This window comes from Portunus trituberculatus, chromosome 25 (assembly GCF_017591435.1).
Source record: "Portunus trituberculatus isolate SZX2019 chromosome 25, ASM1759143v1, whole genome shotgun sequence".
Classification (NCBI taxonomy): domain Eukaryota; kingdom Metazoa; phylum Arthropoda; class Malacostraca; order Decapoda; family Portunidae; genus Portunus; species Portunus trituberculatus.
In genome coordinates, this window is record NC_059279.1 from 18,656,705 (window position 1) to 18,676,704 (window position 20,000).

The following is a 20,000-nucleotide window of genomic DNA, read 5'->3' on the forward strand; positions in this document are numbered from 1 at the left end:
ACTCATACTTGACAGCTCGTGTATAGTACGTATGTGTCTCCCTCCCCTCCCCCTCCTCCTCCTCCTCCTCCTCCTGTCACACATTTCTCCATCTGTCATCCCATCCTCACGACATCCATATTATATAGTGTTCGGTTCTGATCCAGTGACCGAGTGTACTACTACTACTACTACTAGTACTACTGTTATCATTTGTTATTAATTTCATATCGATGCTGAAGCAATAATGGCAATAACTAACTACTACCACTTCTACTACTACTACTACTACAACCAGCTATAAACAAGATAAGCCTACAGTTCTTTTCTTAACAGTACAAACACAGAAGCTAGATAACGTTCCCTTTGTCTGTGAACTCATGAATTCCATCTACCGCAAAAACGCACATAAAGGAAACACGAACAATATCGAAAACTAGTGAACCATTTTGACAATCTGGAAAAATATTAAACCTTAGGTAAAATAAATAAATAAATCAAACATGTACGTACAGTTTTCAGTTTTCATCACTCAAACTTATACCATATTTAACTTAACTCCTTCGGTACTGAGACATTTTTACCATGTGTTTTGCGTACGATTAGACCATTTTATCGTCATTAGGAAGGATCTGTGGAGGTCAGAAGATTGATGGCCACAGTCTTCACTATTTTAATCCCTTCAGTACTGGGACACATTTTTACTATGAGTTTTGCGTACGATTAGACCATTTTATTGACATTAGGAAGAGTCTATGGAGGTCAAAAGATTGGTGGCCACAGTCTTCACTATTTTAATCCCCTTATAAGTTTCTGAAGCTGTATAAAATCGCCAAATAGTAAGCAGAATGAATATGGAAGCGCGTCATGGTACTGAAGAGGTTACTGGTACACGAATATTAAAATTTTAGTGTTTGGTGTAGTGCGTGGCCAGAGCGCTCCCCTTCCCTTCAGTTTCGGTAATTGTAGTAAAGAGTGGTTAATAAGTCCCATTATACGCTGGTAATGGGTGCCAGTGGTGGGTGCCAAGCGGTGCGTGGGAATGGTGGGGTGGGAGAGGCAGGGGCGGTGCCGGGGAGGGGGTCAGTGTTGTGGCCTCCGTCAGTGGTCACCGTTAATTGGTTATTGTGGTGGTGAGACGGTCTGGAATGCGGAAAATGTTCAGTTCAGTCTTACAGGAAACACTGCTGGTCACTTTATTATTATTATTATTATTATTATTATTATTATTTGTGTATTGTTTTGTTCATTTTTTTTTTTCACTGTCGTGGCAACCTGACAATAGAACGACCATATAAAATGCAGGGGAATAAAGTTAACTCATGGGAAACACTCATTGTCACACACACACACACACTGAGACGTGGAACAGTTTAAATGAAGAAGTAGTGTCTGCAACGAGTGTGCATACTTTTGAAGTAAGATTGGATAAGTGTAGATATGGAGACGGGGCCACACGAGCATAAAGCCCAGGCCCTGTAAAACTACAACTAGGTAAATACAACTAGGTAAATACACACACACACACACACACACACACACACACACACACACACACACACATATTGATATAATTTCCAGAGAGACATAATTTGCTAAGGAATATTGGATTAGCATTTCACTATATGGACAAAGAAATGATGAATAGATTGATAAGTACTAAAATAAGACCTAGATTGGAATATGCAGGAGTTGTGTGGACTCCCCATAAAAAGAAACACATAAGAAAATTGGAGAGACTACAAAAAATGGCTACAAGAATGGTTCCAGAATTTAAAGGGATGACATATGAGGAGAGACTAAAAGCTATGGATCTACCAACCCTGGAAGAGAGAAGAGAGATATAGGGGATCTGATACAAGTTTATAAATTGATTAACGGAATGGATCAAGTGGATAATGAGAAACTAATCCTGAGAGAAGAATATGACATTAGAAGCACAAGATCACATAGTAAGAAACTGAGGAAGGGAAGATGTTTGAGAGATGTTAAAAAATATAGTTTCCCACAAAGATGTGTTGAGACTTGGAACAGTTTGAGTGAGGAAGTGGTGTCAGCAACGAGTGTGCATAGTTTTAAAGAAAAATTGGATAAGTGTAGATATGGAGACGGGGCCACACCAGCATAAAGCCCAGGCCCTATAAAACTACAACTAGGTAAATACACACACACACACACACACACACACACACACACACACACACACACACACACACACACACGGCCCGGTAGCTCAGTGGTTAGAGCGCTGGCTTCACAAGCCAGATAACCGGGGTTCGATTCCCCGGCCGGGTGGAGATATTTGGGTGTGTCTCCTTTCACGTGTAGCCCCTGTTCACCTAGCAGTGAGTAGGTACAGGATGTAAATCGAGGAGTTGTGACCTTGTTGTCCCGGTGTGTGGTGTGTGCCTGGTCTCAGACCTATCCCAAGATCGGAAATAATGAGCTCTGAGCTCGCTCCGTAGGGTAACGTCTGGCTGTCTCGTCAGAGACTGCAGCAGATCAAACAGTGAAAAAAAGTTAATCAAACAGTGAATACACACAAAACAGTCATGCAGAAGTTTAAATGAAACAGCCTCTTAATTAAAGTCAGGTTGAATTATTGTTGGTTCATTTGGTGTTATTGGTGAGTGTGAGTTGATGGTCATCTGGTGGTGGAAACAAAGGAAGAAATGATAATTGTGTGCCTTCAGTATGGACTGTTGTGAGCCAAAATTATAACCCCCCAGTACTCTGATGGATTGTGCACAGCACCCCCCAGGCCCTCCCTGCACCGCTAACCAGGTGTCGTTGTTGTTGCAGAGCCTGGCAGAGGTGTTCCGCTGCTTCATCTGCATGGAGAAGCTGCAGGATGCCCACCTCTGCCCTCACTGCTCCAAGCTATGTTGCTACCTCTGCATCCGCCGCTGGCTGACGGAGCAGCGGCCGCAGTGCCCACACTGCCGCGCCAACCTCCACCTGCATGAGCTGGTGAACTGTCGCTGGGTGGAGGAGGTGACACAGCAGCTGGACACACTGCAGCAGGCTGGCGTGCGGCCACCACCTCCAGACACAGACAAGGACAAGTCAGTACAGCCTCAGTCTTGTGTTGCTTTGGATTGAATGTGTTCTGAGAGGCTGCTGGAACTGTGGAACAATAATTTGCATATAAATTCAAACAAAACTGAAATGTCACACAATAATAAAAGTTGAAAAAGTTGAAGAAGAGAAGTAGAACAGTGTTGATGAGCCTCTGTCTTCCTTCCCCCAGATGTGAGCGTCACCAGGAGAAGCTGAGTGTGTACTGCTGGACCTGCGGCAAGTGCATCTGCCACCAGTGTGCGCTGTGGGGTGGCACACACTCGGGCCACACCTTCAAGCCACTGGAGGAGGTGTATGAACAGCACACCACACAGATCAGGGAGGAGGTGGCACAGCTGCGGCGGCGGCTGCATGAGTTGGTGTCTTTGGTGCAGGAAGTGGTGAGTCTGGTCCTCATCCTGCTCCTGTTCATCCTTCTGGTGACGTCCATTGCCTGGTATCACTTCTTGGGTCAATTGTCCTTTCTCTTCCTCTTCCTCTTGTTTCTACTACCACTCTACCTCACTAACTTCTGCTATTCCTTCACCTCACTCACGCTGTCCATCTCTTCGTCTCACAGCCTCAGTACTGGCCCAGCTTCTTCACGGCCATTGTCTTGCTCCCTTCGCTCTTTTGCTACATAGTTTCTTCCACTGTATGTGTTTCCCTTACTACTCTAGCTATGTATGATGACCCTCTTAAGCATTCCTTTATGTAGATAGCAGTGTACCATAAGTCTTTGCAGTTCTTTGTATTAGTGCCTTCTCATTCTCCTCTCTTATCTTTCTGTCAATTACTCCACTATGTACTTTGTTGTCTTTGATTTTCTTCTGTTAAGTTTCTCTATGTTTTTTTTTTTTCTCTTCACTTTGTGTCTGGTTTATTTTCTCATTAGTAATCCTTTCTTTGTTTTTCTTGTGTCCTGCAGAGTGCAGTGTTGTCTCCATGTATGGCCTTTATAAGTGGTCATTCTTATAAGTAGTGGTCATCTTCATAAGTGGTCATCATCACTAGTGGTCGTCATCACAAGTGATCTCCATCTTAAATGGTCACTCTATATGTAGTCACCCTCCATAACTGGTCACTCATACAAGTGGTTACCCCCATATGTAGTCACCATATTAATCATTGTTCACCTTCATGAGTGGTCATCTCCATTCCCCATAACTGGTCTCTCATATAAGTGGGCACCATCACAGGAGATCATTGATGTGTGTAGTGCAGTGGGTTACTGTGAGGTGATGTCTCAGTGGTGAGCATCAGTAGTGAGTGGCTGTCTGTGGCTCCTCTGCTGGATACACTCTGCCTCCACACCTTTCTGGTAAAGGATTGCACACTCTGTCTCAAACCTTCTGGCCTGCAAGACCAAGCATGCCAGAGCACACCTATGTACATGAAGCAAGTCAGTAAGGAATATGACACCACTGCACTAAGGAATCAGTGACTATATACACATACCTGGGCTACACACAGAAGGAAGTAGAACTGAAGCAAATCAAGCAGGGCTAGCAGGACAAGAAGACAACTGATAACACATTGAAGGATGTCACAAGGCTTCCAGGAAGAAGGATCTCAAGTGCTGAATGCAGTGCCAGTGCCAAGCTTCACAGAGTGTGTATCAGGAAGACCTGATTACAACCTACAAATGCAGACGAGATGGCACACTTCAAACATGCAGGTTATCAAGGAAAGGACTCCTTGTGGATGAGTAGAGCTGCGGCGTCTGGTGGGTTTGCTGCATTGGTTCTTTCCTGACGCTGGTGGAGTTGACGGAATATGTAGTTGTTGCACCAGACTGGATTGCTGCCGCTGATGGTTGTTGTTGCCAGCCAGACGGCCAGACGGCGCTGTGGTGTGGGTGACACTACCAAGGTATGAAGGTGCAGTGCAGTGCAGTGTCTTGCCACATTTGTCTACTTTAGTTCCGTGTCTTCACCTAACAACGCTTTGACTGTTGCTTGATCCCACATGATGTGAAATTTAGTGTTTTGGATTGATGTGAGATGAGCTTTCGGGATATAATTGATCCATCTTACAAGATTGATGGATATGATACTGTTTTTGTGATGCCACCTAATGACACAAGTAGGCTTGACAACCACAGACTTGCTGTACTATATGCAAAACAGCAGAGTGATGAGGTAGACCAGCCACCAGCCAGCTGACCCATCTCAGGAAGTGAACTGTGTCGTGTCAAGTCATGTACATACAGTAAGTCCTCGTTATACGGTACATATGCATTCCTGAAAACCTTACCGCAAATCAAAATTACCGTATACCAAACCCATTATAACATGTAATAATAGGGAATGCATTCCAGCACATCAAAAGTCACCCCTACAAAAATGAAAATACGTTAAAATAGTCATATAAAAAAAATGTAAAGTACTGCGTAAAAGAAATAAACAGAAAATGTTTTTATTTACATTTCACTTGCCATGTATTCTGTCAGATGATGTCCCTCCCAAAGCTAAGGGACTAAGGATTTCAGCCCTAACTCATCTTCTGCTGAGTGGGCAGACTACTTCTCTTTCGTTTTGCCTTGTCAACTCCAGCAGTGTCTGCAGAATGTTTTGGGGCCATTATGGGTGCGTCACTGTGCGTCGTGATAATATCCACAAAAAATACACGTAAGGATTTCACTTGTGTGCATTGGGAAACGCGGGAAGAGACTGATTGTTGTTGTGACGTCATCCGCGTCACACTTCCCGTGCCACCCCAGCTCAGTGCTCACTGACAGCTGACTTTTAGCGAGACGTTCGGGCACTTTGCCTGACGCCTCAGGTTTCCTGTTGTTTACATATCGCTTGTGGACACTGGGCTAGCTGGAGTGTTCATCAAACTCTCTACAGTGCTGTAAACAACTGAACATGCCAAACAGTTGCTCAGTGTTTGGATGCAATAACACGAAAAGAAAAACAGCAGGTTTAGGCATGACATGAGCGGATACCGTAACTGTGAGTTTTTCTTACTGTATATTGAATCGAGGGTAGTAATATCCAAACACCGCAACTGTGAATTTACCGTATGAAGAAGTACCGTGTAACGAGGACTTACTGTATTGTGTAATTGTTTTAGGAATAGGGTAAGAATTAAGTTGTATGTTATGTACTATATTGAAATTATCCTGATGTTCACCTGAATATTGTATAGTACAGTAGTATATGTTGTTATTGTTATTATTATTATTATTATTTCATCAATGCTATTATCATTATTAAATGTAATATTATTGTAATCTGCAAAGTTTAGGTTTAATTACATAGTTGATTGATATTTTTGTTTATCACCATACAGGCATTGTTTTGCTGTTATGATTTGTTGTTACAAAGTACATCTGTACAGATTCATGCACAGATGTAACATGAATATATTTTGTGTGTGTGTACTATAATGTTGTAGTCAATAGCATTAATTATTGTATATAACTATGTACTAATTGTAGTTTTTAATATTGTACTTTTACTTATTTCATCGATATTTTGTCATTTATTTAGCACCATGTATCCTGTTATCAATGTTTTCCATCTACACTGAGGTATCACTTCCTTCAGAAACAATGGCAGGCACTGATAGATTTGAACCACTCAGTCATTCCTTTTGCTGTAAATGACACAAGTATCTTGAACTCTTGCTCTAAATCATTTCATCTTACCATCTTAAGCTGGAGGAAGAGGCTTGGCAGTCAGCTCATTGATAGACTGACGTGTATTCCATTGTGGCATTGCCTTGTCATCCAGTTCACTGTCTCTTTGTTCCCAGGAGAGGAATGTGGAGTCGGTAAGGGCGGCGAAGGATGAGCGAGTCCGGGAGATACGAAACGCCGTGGAGCTGATGATCGCTCGGCTTGACTCTCAGCTCAAGTCGAAGTTGCTCACGCTCATGGGACAGAAAAACTCCCTCACGCAGGAGACAGAGCAGCTGGAGACTCTGCTGCAGGAGATTGAACACCAGCTGCACACCTGCTCCAAGTGAGTCCTGGACCACCTGTCTTGCTTTGCTCAACCAATGAATTTTAGTTTTAGAATTTGAGTAGTTAAACATACTGTGGATTTGAACTGAGGAGCTCCTGTAGAACTCAGAGCAAGGATGGCTGGTAGAACCTGAGGTTTTATTACGAGATGTGTGATGGATTTTTTTGTGGACATTTGGTTTACTTTCTTATTGCTGATTTGTTTTCAATTTGGACAGTTTCATCATCAAAGCACTGAATAATTTCTTTCACTCTTCTTCAAGTTGCAGTATTTTGAGACATTTGAAAGAGACATTAAAAATAAACATGAAAACTGGAGCTATTTCCACTGCATCCTTGATAAAATAGCAAAAAATAACAGCCATTGTGAAATACAGATAAGTCCTTTGCTACAAATACAGAATAATGTTTTTTTTTTTTTTTTTTTTTTTTTCAAGATTGCTAGTGCCATAATAATATGAAGAGATTACTGATGGAGTCAGTCTTCCTTCAGATCTGAGTTAATCCAGCGCTCACCAGACCTTCACTCAATGATCACCCCTGTCAACAAGAAGCCCATGGCCTCCTTCGTTACTGCTCCCGTGCCCGCTGACTTCCAGAGGTGAGGCTCAGGAATGCAGTGTGGTGCTGAGAGGGAAACAGCAGGAGGGTTCTTTAGTCCTTCTAATATTTTAATATCTCACCTGTTGTGTGCTTCACAGAGTATGAAGACGTATTAAGAAAATCAAGTACCCCCCTCTCTCTCTCTCTCTCTCTCTCTCTCTCTCTCTCTCTCTCTCTCTCTCTCTCTCTCTCTCTCTCTCTCTCTCTCTCTCTCTCTCTCTCTCTCTCGACAAAAACAGCCATAACAACAGTGTATTATGTTGCATTAAGTACCTTCTTCCTTCCTCTCTCTCTCTCTCTCTCTCTGCTGTGCAGTGAAATCGTCCCTCAGTACGACAGCAGCACCTTCGTCATGAACAACTTCTCCCAGCTGCAGCACAAGGCAGACCCTGTGTACTCGCCGCCCCTCCATGTCAACGGCCTCTCCTGGAGACTCAAGGTTAGTGTGCTGGACTCTTGTTATTTGGAGATTGTTATGAGCGTTATTGCTTCTCTCTTTTTAATTTTTGTTAGATGGCTTGGGGCAACAATAAGGAGGTATCAAAAAAGACCCATTGAGGTGCCAATCCCAAAAGAAAACAGAAACTGGTTATCCCAAGTTGGTTGATAAGTGTCTTGACACTTCACTCCTGAAAGAGTTTAAGTTACAGGGAGGAGGAAATACAGAAGCAGGCAGGGAGTTTCAGAGTCTAACTGAGATAATGCTAGTTACTTTCTGCTGGAATATATTCATGGTTGTGAAGATCTCGTGTCTAAAAAAGTAGTATTCATTCTTTTTGTAAGGAATTTTATAAAGTTATCTAAATAATGATGTTTGGCTAAAATATTGATAGCTATTAGTTTGTGCTGGAGTGTAACATTGATACAATGACATTTTTCCCTCTTATCCTGATGGCAGCCAAAGTATTCCCTTATGTATTGTATCTGCTGCAGGTTTATCCCGATGGCAATGGTGTGGTGCGGGGGAACTATCTGTCAGTCTTCCTGGAACTCAGCGCTGGACTCCCGGAGACATCAAAGTAAGCCTCCACCACACAGCCTCAGCCTCACTGGTGCTGGGAAGGGTCAGTTTGTGATAATGAAAGCCACACTCACTAGTTTACTGTCTAACTTATCTCATAGTCATGGTGCTGATGGATGGTGCTGGGAAGGGTCAGTTTGTGATGGTGAAAGCCACACTCATTACTGGTCTACTATCTGCCGTATTTTACAGCTTGCAAGACGCTGCATCTTGGAAGACGCACCCTAATATTTGAAAGAAATTTCAAAGAAAAAAAAAGTCATTCTCATACAAGAACACATTCACCATATACCCGACCACTGAACACAAAAAACATCAGAAGCAAGGAGTCTGCAAGACACTATTGTTTCACCACTCATTACAAATTTGCTGGAGCACTCACCACTAATTTAAAACTATGTAAATAAAAACACCATAGGTAAATACATATACACAGTGAAACAGTCCATCTCTTCTTGTTTTAGTGGCGGGCGACGGCATGTTTTGGACCTGTAGTTTACATTACGGAATCACTTGTCTGATCGCCGAAACCGAACACGTCAGTGCTGCAGTTTGTATTTATTTTATTTTGCAGTCATGCTTCATAGGCTTTATCAATGTGAATACAATTCACAAGTGGAGTTTTGACTCTTGCTTGGATTTTCTATTAATAAAGGTATAAAGGCACCTGGCATGATGTGTATGCGTTCGTGTGCATGTATGTGTGTGTTGTAATGAGACAAGGGAGCGGCCCATTTTCTCCACACGCTCAGTAGGCTGCAGGAAAGATTAAGGTATTGTAAATGCTTGTAACACCTAAGTACTGAGTTTACATAATATAAAAGGCCAAATTAAGCTAACATCATAATGTAATGACTCAACATTCAAATCCAGGTCGCTATCTGTCAAGTGTCCAAGCTCACTTGAGGTTGGATGCTGCCTTACAATACAACATTCATCTTGGAAGACGCGCTAGTATTTTTCAGGGTATTTTTTAGGAAAAAAAGTGCGTCTTGTAAGCTGTAAAATACGGTAACTCATCTCATAGTCTTGGTGTTGGTGGATGGTGCTGGGAAGGGTCAGTTTGTGATGGTGAAAGCCACATTCACTACTAGTTTACTATCTAACTCATCCTTCCATTCCAGATATGAATACAGAGTTGAAATGATTCATCAAGGGTCCCGAGATGCCAGCAAAAATATTGTGCGAGAGTTTGCTTCAGACTTTGAAGTGGGTGAGTGCTGGGGCTACAACAGGTTCTTCCGCCTGGACCTGCTGGCCAACGAAGGCTACCTCAACACAGAGACTGATACGCTCATCCTGCGGTGAGTCTAATCTGTGCCTCCCAACCTTGTCATGGTTTAGATTTTTTTGTGTGTTTAGAAATACAGTAAATAATAAAGAAGCATTTCCTTGTGCTATACACGACAATCATACATACAATTCTTGATTTTGTATGATTTGATATGTACCTTTGCAGTTTAATTAGAAGTGAGGTATCACAAAATTGGCAGTTTATTTTTATTGCATTTCAAATATTTCCCCATTTTGTATCAAATCTCCCAAAATCCATAAAAATGAAAGATGTGTGTAGTATTGTATTACATCTTGGATGGAGACTACTTTTTTAGTACCTTTGCAGCACAAAGAGACCTGAGAACACACTTAACTCCCTCATGTCTTCCATGCAGGTTTCAAGTACGGCCGCCCACCTTCTTCCAAAAGTGTCGCGACCAGGTGTGGTACATCCACCAGCTGCAGACCCTCCAGGCCCAGTACATCCAACAGATCAACAACCTGAAGGAGGTGAGTTGTGAGGCTTGCAGAAGGAATTCAGATTTTGAAAAGAACTAAGACAAGAGTAAAACTAAGAGTAAAAGGAATAAAAGCTAAAGAAAGGGCAGGATGTGAGAGGTAAACACAGCTTATCAGTGGATGTGAAGTAAACACAAGCTCAACCTTTACAGAGAATTGCCATCGAACTCTCCAGAAACTCTGTCACCAGCAGCAAGAACCTCAACGCCCCGACTGGCTTTGCCCGGGTGGAGCGGCCACAGTCTGCCTCTCCGAAGCCAAACCCTATTGTACAGCACCCTCACCACCCCCACCCTCTGCCCCAGGCTAAGCCACAGAGGACGACACACCACATCAACAAGAGTGTGGACCCTGTGGAGCTTGAAGCAGAGAGGCAGTCCACAAGTTCATCTGATACAGAGGTATGTGTGTGTGTGTAATTCACTGTTTGATCTGCTGCAGTCTCTGACGAGACAGCCAGACGTTACCCTACGGAACGAGCTCAGAGCTCATTATTTCCGATCTTCGGATAGGCCTGAGACCAGGCACACACCACACACCGGGACAACAAGGTCACAACTCCTCAATTTACATCCCGTACCTACTCACTGCTAGGTGAACAGGGCTACGTGAAAGGAGACACACCCAAATATCTCCACCCGGCCGGGGAATCGAACCCCGGTCCTCTGGCTTGTGAAGTCAGCGCTCTAACCACTGAGCTACCGGGCCGCGTGTGTGTGTGTTGGTGCCTTGCCTCATTTCCTTGGGTGTAGGAAATGTTGCCTCTGTACTCTGGATGTAGACAGGTGGTGGTTTGCAGGATCTGAGTGAGGGAGAGCTCAATGACCAGGAGGAGGGGCCAGACCACAGTGTCACCACGGCAGAGTACGGCAGTAACGATGAGAATGACGTGGATGACGAGACAATGAGTGGAGACAACGACGTGGAGCACTCCGCAGCGTCGTCCCTCTTAGCTAGCCTGCACGAGGCGTCAGCGCTGCACGAGGGCCCCATTCTCAATCACAGCCAGTCCCACAGCTCCAGCTTCCTCTCAGACCTGGACTCCCTCACTGAGCAGCTCGGGGCCGTCGGCAGGTTAGTGGTGGCCTGGACTCTGGTCTTCAGTGCTCTAGGTTTTCATCAACACTCATATCTTGAGCCATTTTCCTCAATTCCTAACATCATAAATTCTTAATTTATTTGACCATTCAGATACTTCTCTTGCAGCATTTGTCACAAATATCATGTTTCTTAACTTTGTCTAGTACACACATTTCTGGAGCCATCCTGCACATCAGTACTTCATGTTACTGTGGTGTTTTAGTGTACAGAGAGGAGAATGGAAGAAAAAGACATATGTTTACCACAGCAGCCTTTCTCATTCCAGCAGCATCCAGCCAGATCTGAGCTCTCCCCAGGGGGATGAGATGATGCTGCTGCACCTGCTGGAGATGCAGGGGCGGGGCGGCCCCGACCACCGCAGACCCTGGAGCAAGCCGGGCCTGGGGGGAATCAGTAAGTGGTTTACTTCTCACTTACCTGGATGGAACAAACACTTTGTGAACACTTTATCTGCCACAAACATGACACTTACATATTTTTTATTCTCAATAACCTGCTTACAATTGATTTGCTGAAAAGTGTGGTTAGTTATCAGCAGTAAGGAATTTTGATCCACAGGTTCGAGACACAAGTCAAACCGCATGGTGCGCAAGCCTCTGTTGCCCATCGCCTCCAGTGTGCTGGACACACTGCAGCTTGACATGGCAACACTGCTTCAGACCAGCCTACCCTCCCACAGTGGCCTCTCATCCCTCCAGACCCACCCAGGCCTGCCAGACCATGACCGCCCTGTGCCTCATCCACAGCACCCACACACACTCACCGCAGCCAGTGCCACTTCCAAGAGTGAGTCACACACCCCCACCACCACCCAAGTCTGCCTGTTTGAGTTTCAATTTGAGTGTGTTGTTGGGATTCACAACGATAATATAGTGTATGTATTACATGAAATGTTTTTCAGGTGGGTATCGGCCTCCACTCGCTCCTCGGCCACCCCTTTACACCCACCACTTAGCAGAGGAGGCCAAGAAGGAGGCGCAGTCCGTCCCAAGTGTGGCAGACAAGGTGACCACTGTTCCTCACCCTCTTGTTCGCTCTCTTAGCTACCAAGTTGAATTTGTGTGTTATTGAAAGAAATATCTGTAAACCACTGAGATTATTCATATTTATAACTATCTATGGGTTTACCTCACTAATGTTCCTTTTTTGTTAAGTTCAAACAGAACATTAGCATGAACCAGACCTCTACCATTAATGACACTCATGTCCTGTCACCTGCAACCATTTGGGACCCACAACTGTATAAACAAGTAAAAAACTAAGGTGCACCTTACATGTCATTGCTTTCTTTTTTTCCTTTCTTTATTGTTGCATTTTTCTAGGACCTGAGTGAGTCATCCATGTGTGACCTCTCGCTGGATCCTGTCTCCCTCTCGGACATGACCCTGGAGGAGGGCCCACTCTCGGGGACAGAGGAACCTGAGACCCTCGGAGCATCGGCAGCAGCCACCGCCATGACAGCCACAGCGACGGTGGCAGGGCAGGCATCTGGGAGTGGAGGAGGACCTGTGGCTGGCGACGGGGACGCCAACGTGAGCTCGGACCAACCCAGCGGCTACGTCAGCGACGGCGGAACTGAGGTACCTTGCATCCCCGCCCTCAACACGGCAAGGCTCGTCGCACGCATGAAGTAAGATCACCACCACCTCGTAACTTGACTTGGCAGCCGCGCTAATCACGAGTGGGAGGAACGGGAGACAACCATGCCTGACTCTGAAAGGCGCTGTGACTGGCTAGCTGAGGTGGTGGGTGCTTTGGGTGCTGTGGTTGCCTGGTACTGGTAGTGGCTGCCTTGCTGGTGTTGTTAGTTGGTGCTGTGGTGAAAATAGAGAGCGCTGTGATGGAGGGTAGCAGGTGCTGCGGTAGTGTTATGAGGAGCAGTGGTGGGATTGAATGAGTCTTGGATGCAACATACAGGCAACCCCCGCTTAACGAAGGGATTACGTTCTTAAAAAATCCTTCGTTAAGCGAAACTTCATTAAGTGAATCCATTATAACAAGTTTAACCCCTGACGAACTTCCATTGAGAGTAAACAAAGCGAGAGTGCATCATAGTGCAGGCAACCCCCGTTTAACGAAGGTTCACACAACGAAATTTCTCTACAACGAAGGTTTTGTTTTACTACCATCTGCTCGTTTAACAAACACCAAACTCGCTTTAACGAAGTTTTATCCAGGTAATTTTTTCCAAATTTGAAAGCCCCACTGTATCATGCAAGCTGACAGGATTTTGAATACACCAGGAGCTGCTGGTACTAAGGCCTGCCTCAGGAGAAATCCTGAGACACCTGTAGAATAAAGATCAAGATCAAACCTCTCATGGACAACACAGGTGCTGCCGATACAAAGGCCTGACTCAGAAGAAATTCTGCGTCACCTGTAGCATCAAGATCAAGATCAAGTTCACGCGCACCACTCACTCCCCAGTCAAAACATAACAGCGTCACCAGCAGCTCATCCTCCCTAGTTCAACTTCCCACCAAAACGCCCTGCAATGTGGCCTAACGTTCACTCTCGAAGTGAAGCTGGGTATTATTCACAGACAAGAGAGAGGCCAGAAAACTAATAACATTGCTTGCCACCATCTTGACTTCATCTACTGTCTACTATTTTCAAGTCAGCAGACTCTATTAAGAAGGCTGGTGAGACCGCATCTTCCTTGAAAGCTAAAAGAACCACTTGAACTCGTGACTCTACAATGGATAAAATGGAAAGCCTTGTGGAAATGTGGTACATAAGTTTTGTATGCGGTACCATGATGCGCACTTTGTTTACATTCCACAGGTTGCCGGTTAGTGTATTTCCCATTTCACTCTCCCTCCCTTCATAAAGTTAAGATCATCAACATTATAAAGTTACGTACATACATACATTAGTGTACATTATAATGACTTAAATTAAACTACCTAAATGTTTAATTTCATAATTTTTAGTTTCATTAAACCTTTTACTGTACTATGATGCACTCTCGCTTTGCTTACTCTCAATGGAAGTTCAAATCAGGGGTTAAACTTGTTATAATCGATTCACTTAACGAAGTTTCGCTTAACGAAGTGTTTTTTAGGAACGTAACCCTTTCGTTAAGCGGGGGTTGCCTGTACAGTGAAAGGTTTAATGAAAGTAAAAATTATGAATTTAAACATTTAGGCAGTATGTATGGACATAACTTTATAAAATTAATGATCTTAAATTTATGAAGGGAGGGAGAGTGAAACGGGAAAGACACTAACCGGCAACCTGTGGAATGTAAACAAAGGGCGCATCATTGTATCACATACAAAACTTATGCATCACATTTCCACAAGGCTTTCCATTTTATCCACTCTAGTCACGAGTTCAGGTGGTTCTTTTACCTTGCAAGAAAGATACGGACTCACCAGCCTTCTTAATAGAGTCTGCTGACTTAAAAATACTAGAGACAGTAGATGCAGTCAAGATGGTGGCAAGCAATGCTATTAGTTTTCTGGCCTCTCTCTTGTCTGTGAATAATATCCAGCTTCACTTCGAGAGTAAGAGACTTCCTGATCTTCTTAGCAACGCTAGATGACATTCCAGGGCATTTTGAAGGTAAATTGAGCAAGGGAAGACGCAATGGTGCTGACGCTGTTATTGTTTTGAACAGGGGCAACGAGTGGTGCGTGTTTTGTCCACGAGAGGCGCTGGTGTATTCAAAAGCCTGTCGGCTTGCGTGATACGGCGGGGCTTTCAAACTTGGAAAAAATTACCTGGATAAAATTTTGTTAAAGCGAGTTTGGTGTTCGTTAAACGAGCAGATGGTAGTAAAATGAAACCTTCGTTGTAGTGATTTTTCGTTGTGTGAACCTTCGTTAAGCGGGGGTTGCCTGTACATTGCTTACTGGTATTTAAGAGAAGGAAGCAGCCACAGTGTGTGAAGAAAATGTTTGTTGTAAATCCCATTCATGCCAGGGAATTTATACGTGACTAAACAGTAGTTTTAGTTTGTGGCTTTGGCTAAGCAAATATTCTTTAATGTTTAGCTGTTCACTGTTTGGTTAGATCTTCGTATCTGTTGAATGTAGAAAGCAAGCAAATTATGGGCATTTTGTCCCAAATGTTGTTGGTTCAGCTTTCAGAATAGCATGCATGAAAACACTTCAGTGCTTGGGAAGAAATAAATACACTTCTTATGACAGCTACTTCCTGTATTTTGGTTATTTCTAGGATGCTTGGGTGTTTGAGGTTTGGCCAATTATATGAGGAAAGTTGGAAGGAGAGACTTGAGGGAATGAGTCATCAAAGACAAGGCATCATGTCACTTTAGCAGCAGGCATGATGACTGAGTGGTGGCAGGAGCACCAGCCTCCTCCACCACCTGCCACTGTGGGAACATTCCTTTGATGACCTGGAGTACACAGAAAAGGTGTCTGTTTCAATTATATGTGAGACCACATGCCAGAGTGAAGATGTTAACACATTTTGCATGATACTACATATGTCAAACCACACATGAGCTGTACAGTTGTGTTGAAGAGTGTATTAATCTGTTGTATTTACTTTTCATATTAAACACTTTCCACTAACTGTAAGTCGTTAGACCTAGAATTGTGCCAGTCCTCAGGTTTTGTAATGCTCTTATCACCAGGTCTGAGGACTGGTGAGGAAACATGATGAACACAAATGAAGTGAATGCAGCACATTGATCACCAACTATTGACTGACTATACAGTGTCTCCATCCAGTCATGTCACGAAGTCCAGTTGTGTTTGCTCAGGAAGATATGGCGACACTCTCCACTCTTCCTCCTGGTGGAGGGAGTCAAGATGTTGGTGTTTGAGTGACACTGAACTGGACTAAGCAGTGACTTGTCTTTGGTGCTAGTGTGTGAATCAGCCTGGATTTGAACAGACAAATGGTGACAAGTCTGTGGGGAATTTGCACTAATAAGAAAAATAGACAAATTACTATGATCTTCTGAAATCTCTTCACACACAGTTTCCATAAGTTTACTTGCAAAAGAGAAAATGAATTGAAGCCATTTGCTTGTGTAAACAGGACATATATCACAAGTAGTGCAAATAACTTAAGTATTAAGATTTAAGCAATCATATTTTGTAGTTGTGTGTCAAATGGTGTTCTGAAAATTAAGATAATACTCACTGTTCTGAGAAGAAAGGCAGCCATTAATAGTATTGTGTGTTCTTACTAACAAACTACTGTTCTCTATGTGTCTTTCATCCTAACAAGTTATGGCAAAAAAGAAATGTTACATCTTTTGAGAACTTGGCCCAGTAATAATGACACTGGTAATGTTTCTTTCCATGCTGCTGAAGGTGACTGGTTCAGGTGTGTGGTCCCCTCCCGTGTGTTGCTAATGTACTTTATTGGTCACTTTATACAAGGCATCTTTTGTTGGAGCACTACAAGAACACATCATCACTATGCTTTTTCAGGCTTCACTCCAGATTGATAAAGCCCACCTATTCTCTTGTAAGGAGTGAACTTTTTTCTGATCTCTGAGTTCATTCAGAGATTAGAAAATATGTAGTGGAAGAGTCTGAACAGTTTGGGATTGAAGCTTGAAATTATACAGTTATTTATGCTATTTAGGAACTTGTTTGTGGCCTTCCCATGAGCAAGCAAAGGAAATATTATGATTGATTTATTCACTTATTTGCTTGTTTATTATTTCTATTTATTCAGTTTCATCATCACTATTTTGCTTTACTGGTTATGTGTGGCTGAGAAGTTCATTAACCCCTTCACTATGGTGACGCCTGTGTGGGCGTCATGAAGCCCCAGTAGCAAATACGGTGATGCCTACGTAGACGTCATATTTTCTTTTCTGATTTTATTTTTCATCCCAAAACAATAGTTTCAAATTTGTCCTGTTGGTATCTCTTTCATTATATTCCAATAAAGTTTAGCTCAGTATCACATGGAGAAGGAAAGAGGCTGCCTTCAATTGTGCTAAATCATGTGCAGTCGTAGCCAACAGTCAGTCAGTGAGTCAGTCTGTCTGCCATGATCAGTTACATGTTATTTGGTGTTTCCCTCAATGCTTAGTCTGCTCATCTGATTAGCATGTGTCAGTTGCTGGAGCAGAACAGTGCTGGTGGATAAGAGAACTAAAGATCAAGGGAAATAGTCAAATACAGTGAAAATAAATGGGTCACATTGTTCAATTTCTGAACATGGCTCTACAAATTATGTCAAAATAGAAGTATAGTGTATAGAGAGATACCCTATTGGTTATACATTGGTTAATAATTGTTGAATTTCTTTGCAGCAAAATGGCAGAAACCAAAGGAAGTGAAAAGGTGGGGTGGGCAGCGGCAGCCGCTGGCCTCCCGTTTGCCCTTGGCTTCAAGATGCCCGCAGAGAAGCACACCCAGGACAAAGCTCAGGACAAAGGCAGGGATAAGGATGACAGCAGGAGACCAACTAAAGATGAAAAGTGAGATTAAGGTGGACCACAGCAACAACACAGATGATGAGGCCGAGAGTACAAGTGCCAAGTAATGCCATACCACCGCCAACAATGCCAATGACTACAAAAGCAGGACACATAGAAAAGAAAAGGAAATATATATGTAGAAAATGGCATGCCCAGGGATGCATATCTTCCATGTTTTGTGAGTGTTGTTCCACCTCCTGACACAAGGTCTGTGCTCGTCTACCCACAGCATGGCTGCTGCAGTTTTGGGGTCTGCAGTGTGACATGCTGCATACTGCTATGTCGATGCACTGAAAACACCAGAAGAGAGAGTAAAGGGGTAAAAAAGTAGTGCATCCATTAACATGGCTTCCACTGGAATAACAAGTCAAAAGTACAAGTTTGAAACATGCTTTGCTTTACCATGGAAATGTACAAAAGCACCTGCAATGATTGAGGAGTCTTGGAAGGCCTGAAAACATTTTGGCACTTGTATGATAGTGAATCTGAAACTCATTTTATGAGAAGCTAAGCATTCTAGGCTACCATTAAGAAGAGAAAACTACATTGTATTGATATTTATTTTCCTATATATTTTCTTAATTTCTTAATTCATCTTGGCATTAAATTTGAACCATATTGGTCACTCTGTTCCTTTCTTTTGTACATTTGATAGGTACTACCCTAGTTGTTGACTACACACATACTACACTTCCTAAGGACCAGTTAGCCCAGTGCATACTACAACAGTCAGCATAGTTTAGGTGATCACTTTATCCTTGTGACATTAATTGAATTCCAACTCTAACATTGTGTTCAGTGTTCTCAAGTTTTAGGTTTAAAGAAACTCAAGCAAGTGTTCTGAGGTATGTATGAGTACTTTGTATACATCGTTTCTTGTCAATTCAAGTTGGAGATAAAATGGGGAAAAACTTATGATTAAAATCTGAAGTGAAATATTTGACAATCTATGGCACTGCTCACTACTTGTACCTACACTTTCATTTATGAGTATTGAATATTCTTTGCAAAAAAATTGGTGTCACATAAATATTTGAAATATTTGATCAGCTTCAAGTTGATTGGTCATAGGCACTGCTCCCTTGTGTGTGTGTGTGTGTGTGTGTGTGTGTGTGTGTGTGTGTGTGTGTGTGTGTGTGTGTGTGAGAGAGAGAGAGAGAGAGAGAGAGAGAGAGAGAGAGAGAGAGAGAGAGAGAGAGAGAGAGAATTTACTGGAGGCATTCCTATGCTCCTTAGGCTACGGCACTGTGTGTGTGTGTGTGTGTGTGTACCATGTTTGTATTACTGTGTAGGAATTAGATTCTCACTCTGACAAGTTTGTAACTTGTCATTGTCAGAATTATGATTGGTAATGATTGAATGTGTTGCACTCTGGTGCCACACCTCCTTGGGGTCACATTGTGTGTGTATTCACCTAGTTGTATTCACCTAGTTGTAACTTTACAGGGCCTGGGTATGTGTGTGTGTGTGTGTGTGTGTGTGTGTGTGTGTGTGTGTGGGGGGAGGTGGGAGGGTCAGGGAGGAAGCAGTATGATTGATTGTAATGGTGTTGAAGGCAGACATCACAGTTTGCTGCATACATGTACTGTAATATGTTATTCTGTAAAAATTGTTGAAATGTTGGATGAAATTTATTTGTTTTTGTAAAGCTTAGTTGAGATTTGCTGTTCAGTTATTGGTGCTGTCATGTATGTTTTAATTCACACAGGTTTACTTAAAAGTACACTTTAGAAATAGTGCTGGGGAAAGGTTGCATTTTTCTCCCTGTGAATCCTATACTTAATGTACTGTGTACTGTATTACCGTAAGGTCTTAGGCAGCCGAAGCAAATGTTTCTCTAGTTTCATACTTTTTGTACAAATGCTTTACTTATTTTACTTATGATATTATTTGATTTTTTGTACCAGAAATATTTATTTTACAGATGTATGAGAATAAACTGCAAATTTACTCTTACATTGTATGAGAACCATAGGTGGATGTTATGGCGATGAATTAATGCCATACTTTATCAGATAACAATATTATGTTATATGTTATCCAGTAACTTTTTT

General features: G+C 42.8%; 1 protein-coding gene across 6 annotated transcripts in view; it reads left to right on the forward strand.

The window, feature by feature from the left end:
* Positions 1–19,897, forward strand: part of LOC123509001 (E3 ubiquitin-protein ligase TRIM37-like) — a 33,218-nt gene extending 13,321 nt beyond the window's left edge. For 2 of the 6 annotated variants that reach the window (XM_045263131.1, XM_045263128.1), the window contains exons 2-17: positions 2,782–3,044; positions 3,230–3,440; positions 6,802–7,010; positions 7,506–7,613; positions 7,931–8,054; positions 8,549–8,634; positions 9,761–9,940; positions 10,307–10,421; positions 10,583–10,831; positions 11,230–11,504; positions 11,782–11,924; positions 12,090–12,317; positions 12,433–12,536; positions 12,854–13,111; positions 16,823–16,835; positions 17,779–19,897. In XM_045263131.1, the coding sequence (XP_045119066.1) occupies positions 2,782–3,044; positions 3,230–3,440; positions 6,802–7,010; positions 7,506–7,613; positions 7,931–8,054; positions 8,549–8,634; positions 9,761–9,940; positions 10,307–10,421; positions 10,583–10,831; positions 11,230–11,504; positions 11,782–11,924; positions 12,090–12,317; positions 12,433–12,536; positions 12,854–13,111; positions 16,823–16,835; positions 17,779–18,011 (2,799 nt within the window). In that variant the 3' untranslated portion in view covers positions 18,012–19,897. Of the gene's footprint in view, positions 1–2,781; positions 3,045–3,229; positions 3,441–6,801; positions 7,011–7,505; positions 7,614–7,930; positions 8,055–8,548; positions 8,635–9,760; positions 9,941–10,306; positions 10,422–10,582; positions 10,832–11,229; positions 11,505–11,781; positions 11,925–12,089; positions 12,318–12,432; positions 12,537–12,853; positions 13,566–16,822; positions 16,836–17,778 lie in introns of those variants that run through there. The other 4 variants (XM_045263129.1, XM_045263133.1, XM_045263130.1 and 1 more) reach the window with 4 other exon arrangements.
* Positions 19,898–20,000: the final 103 nt, after the last annotated feature.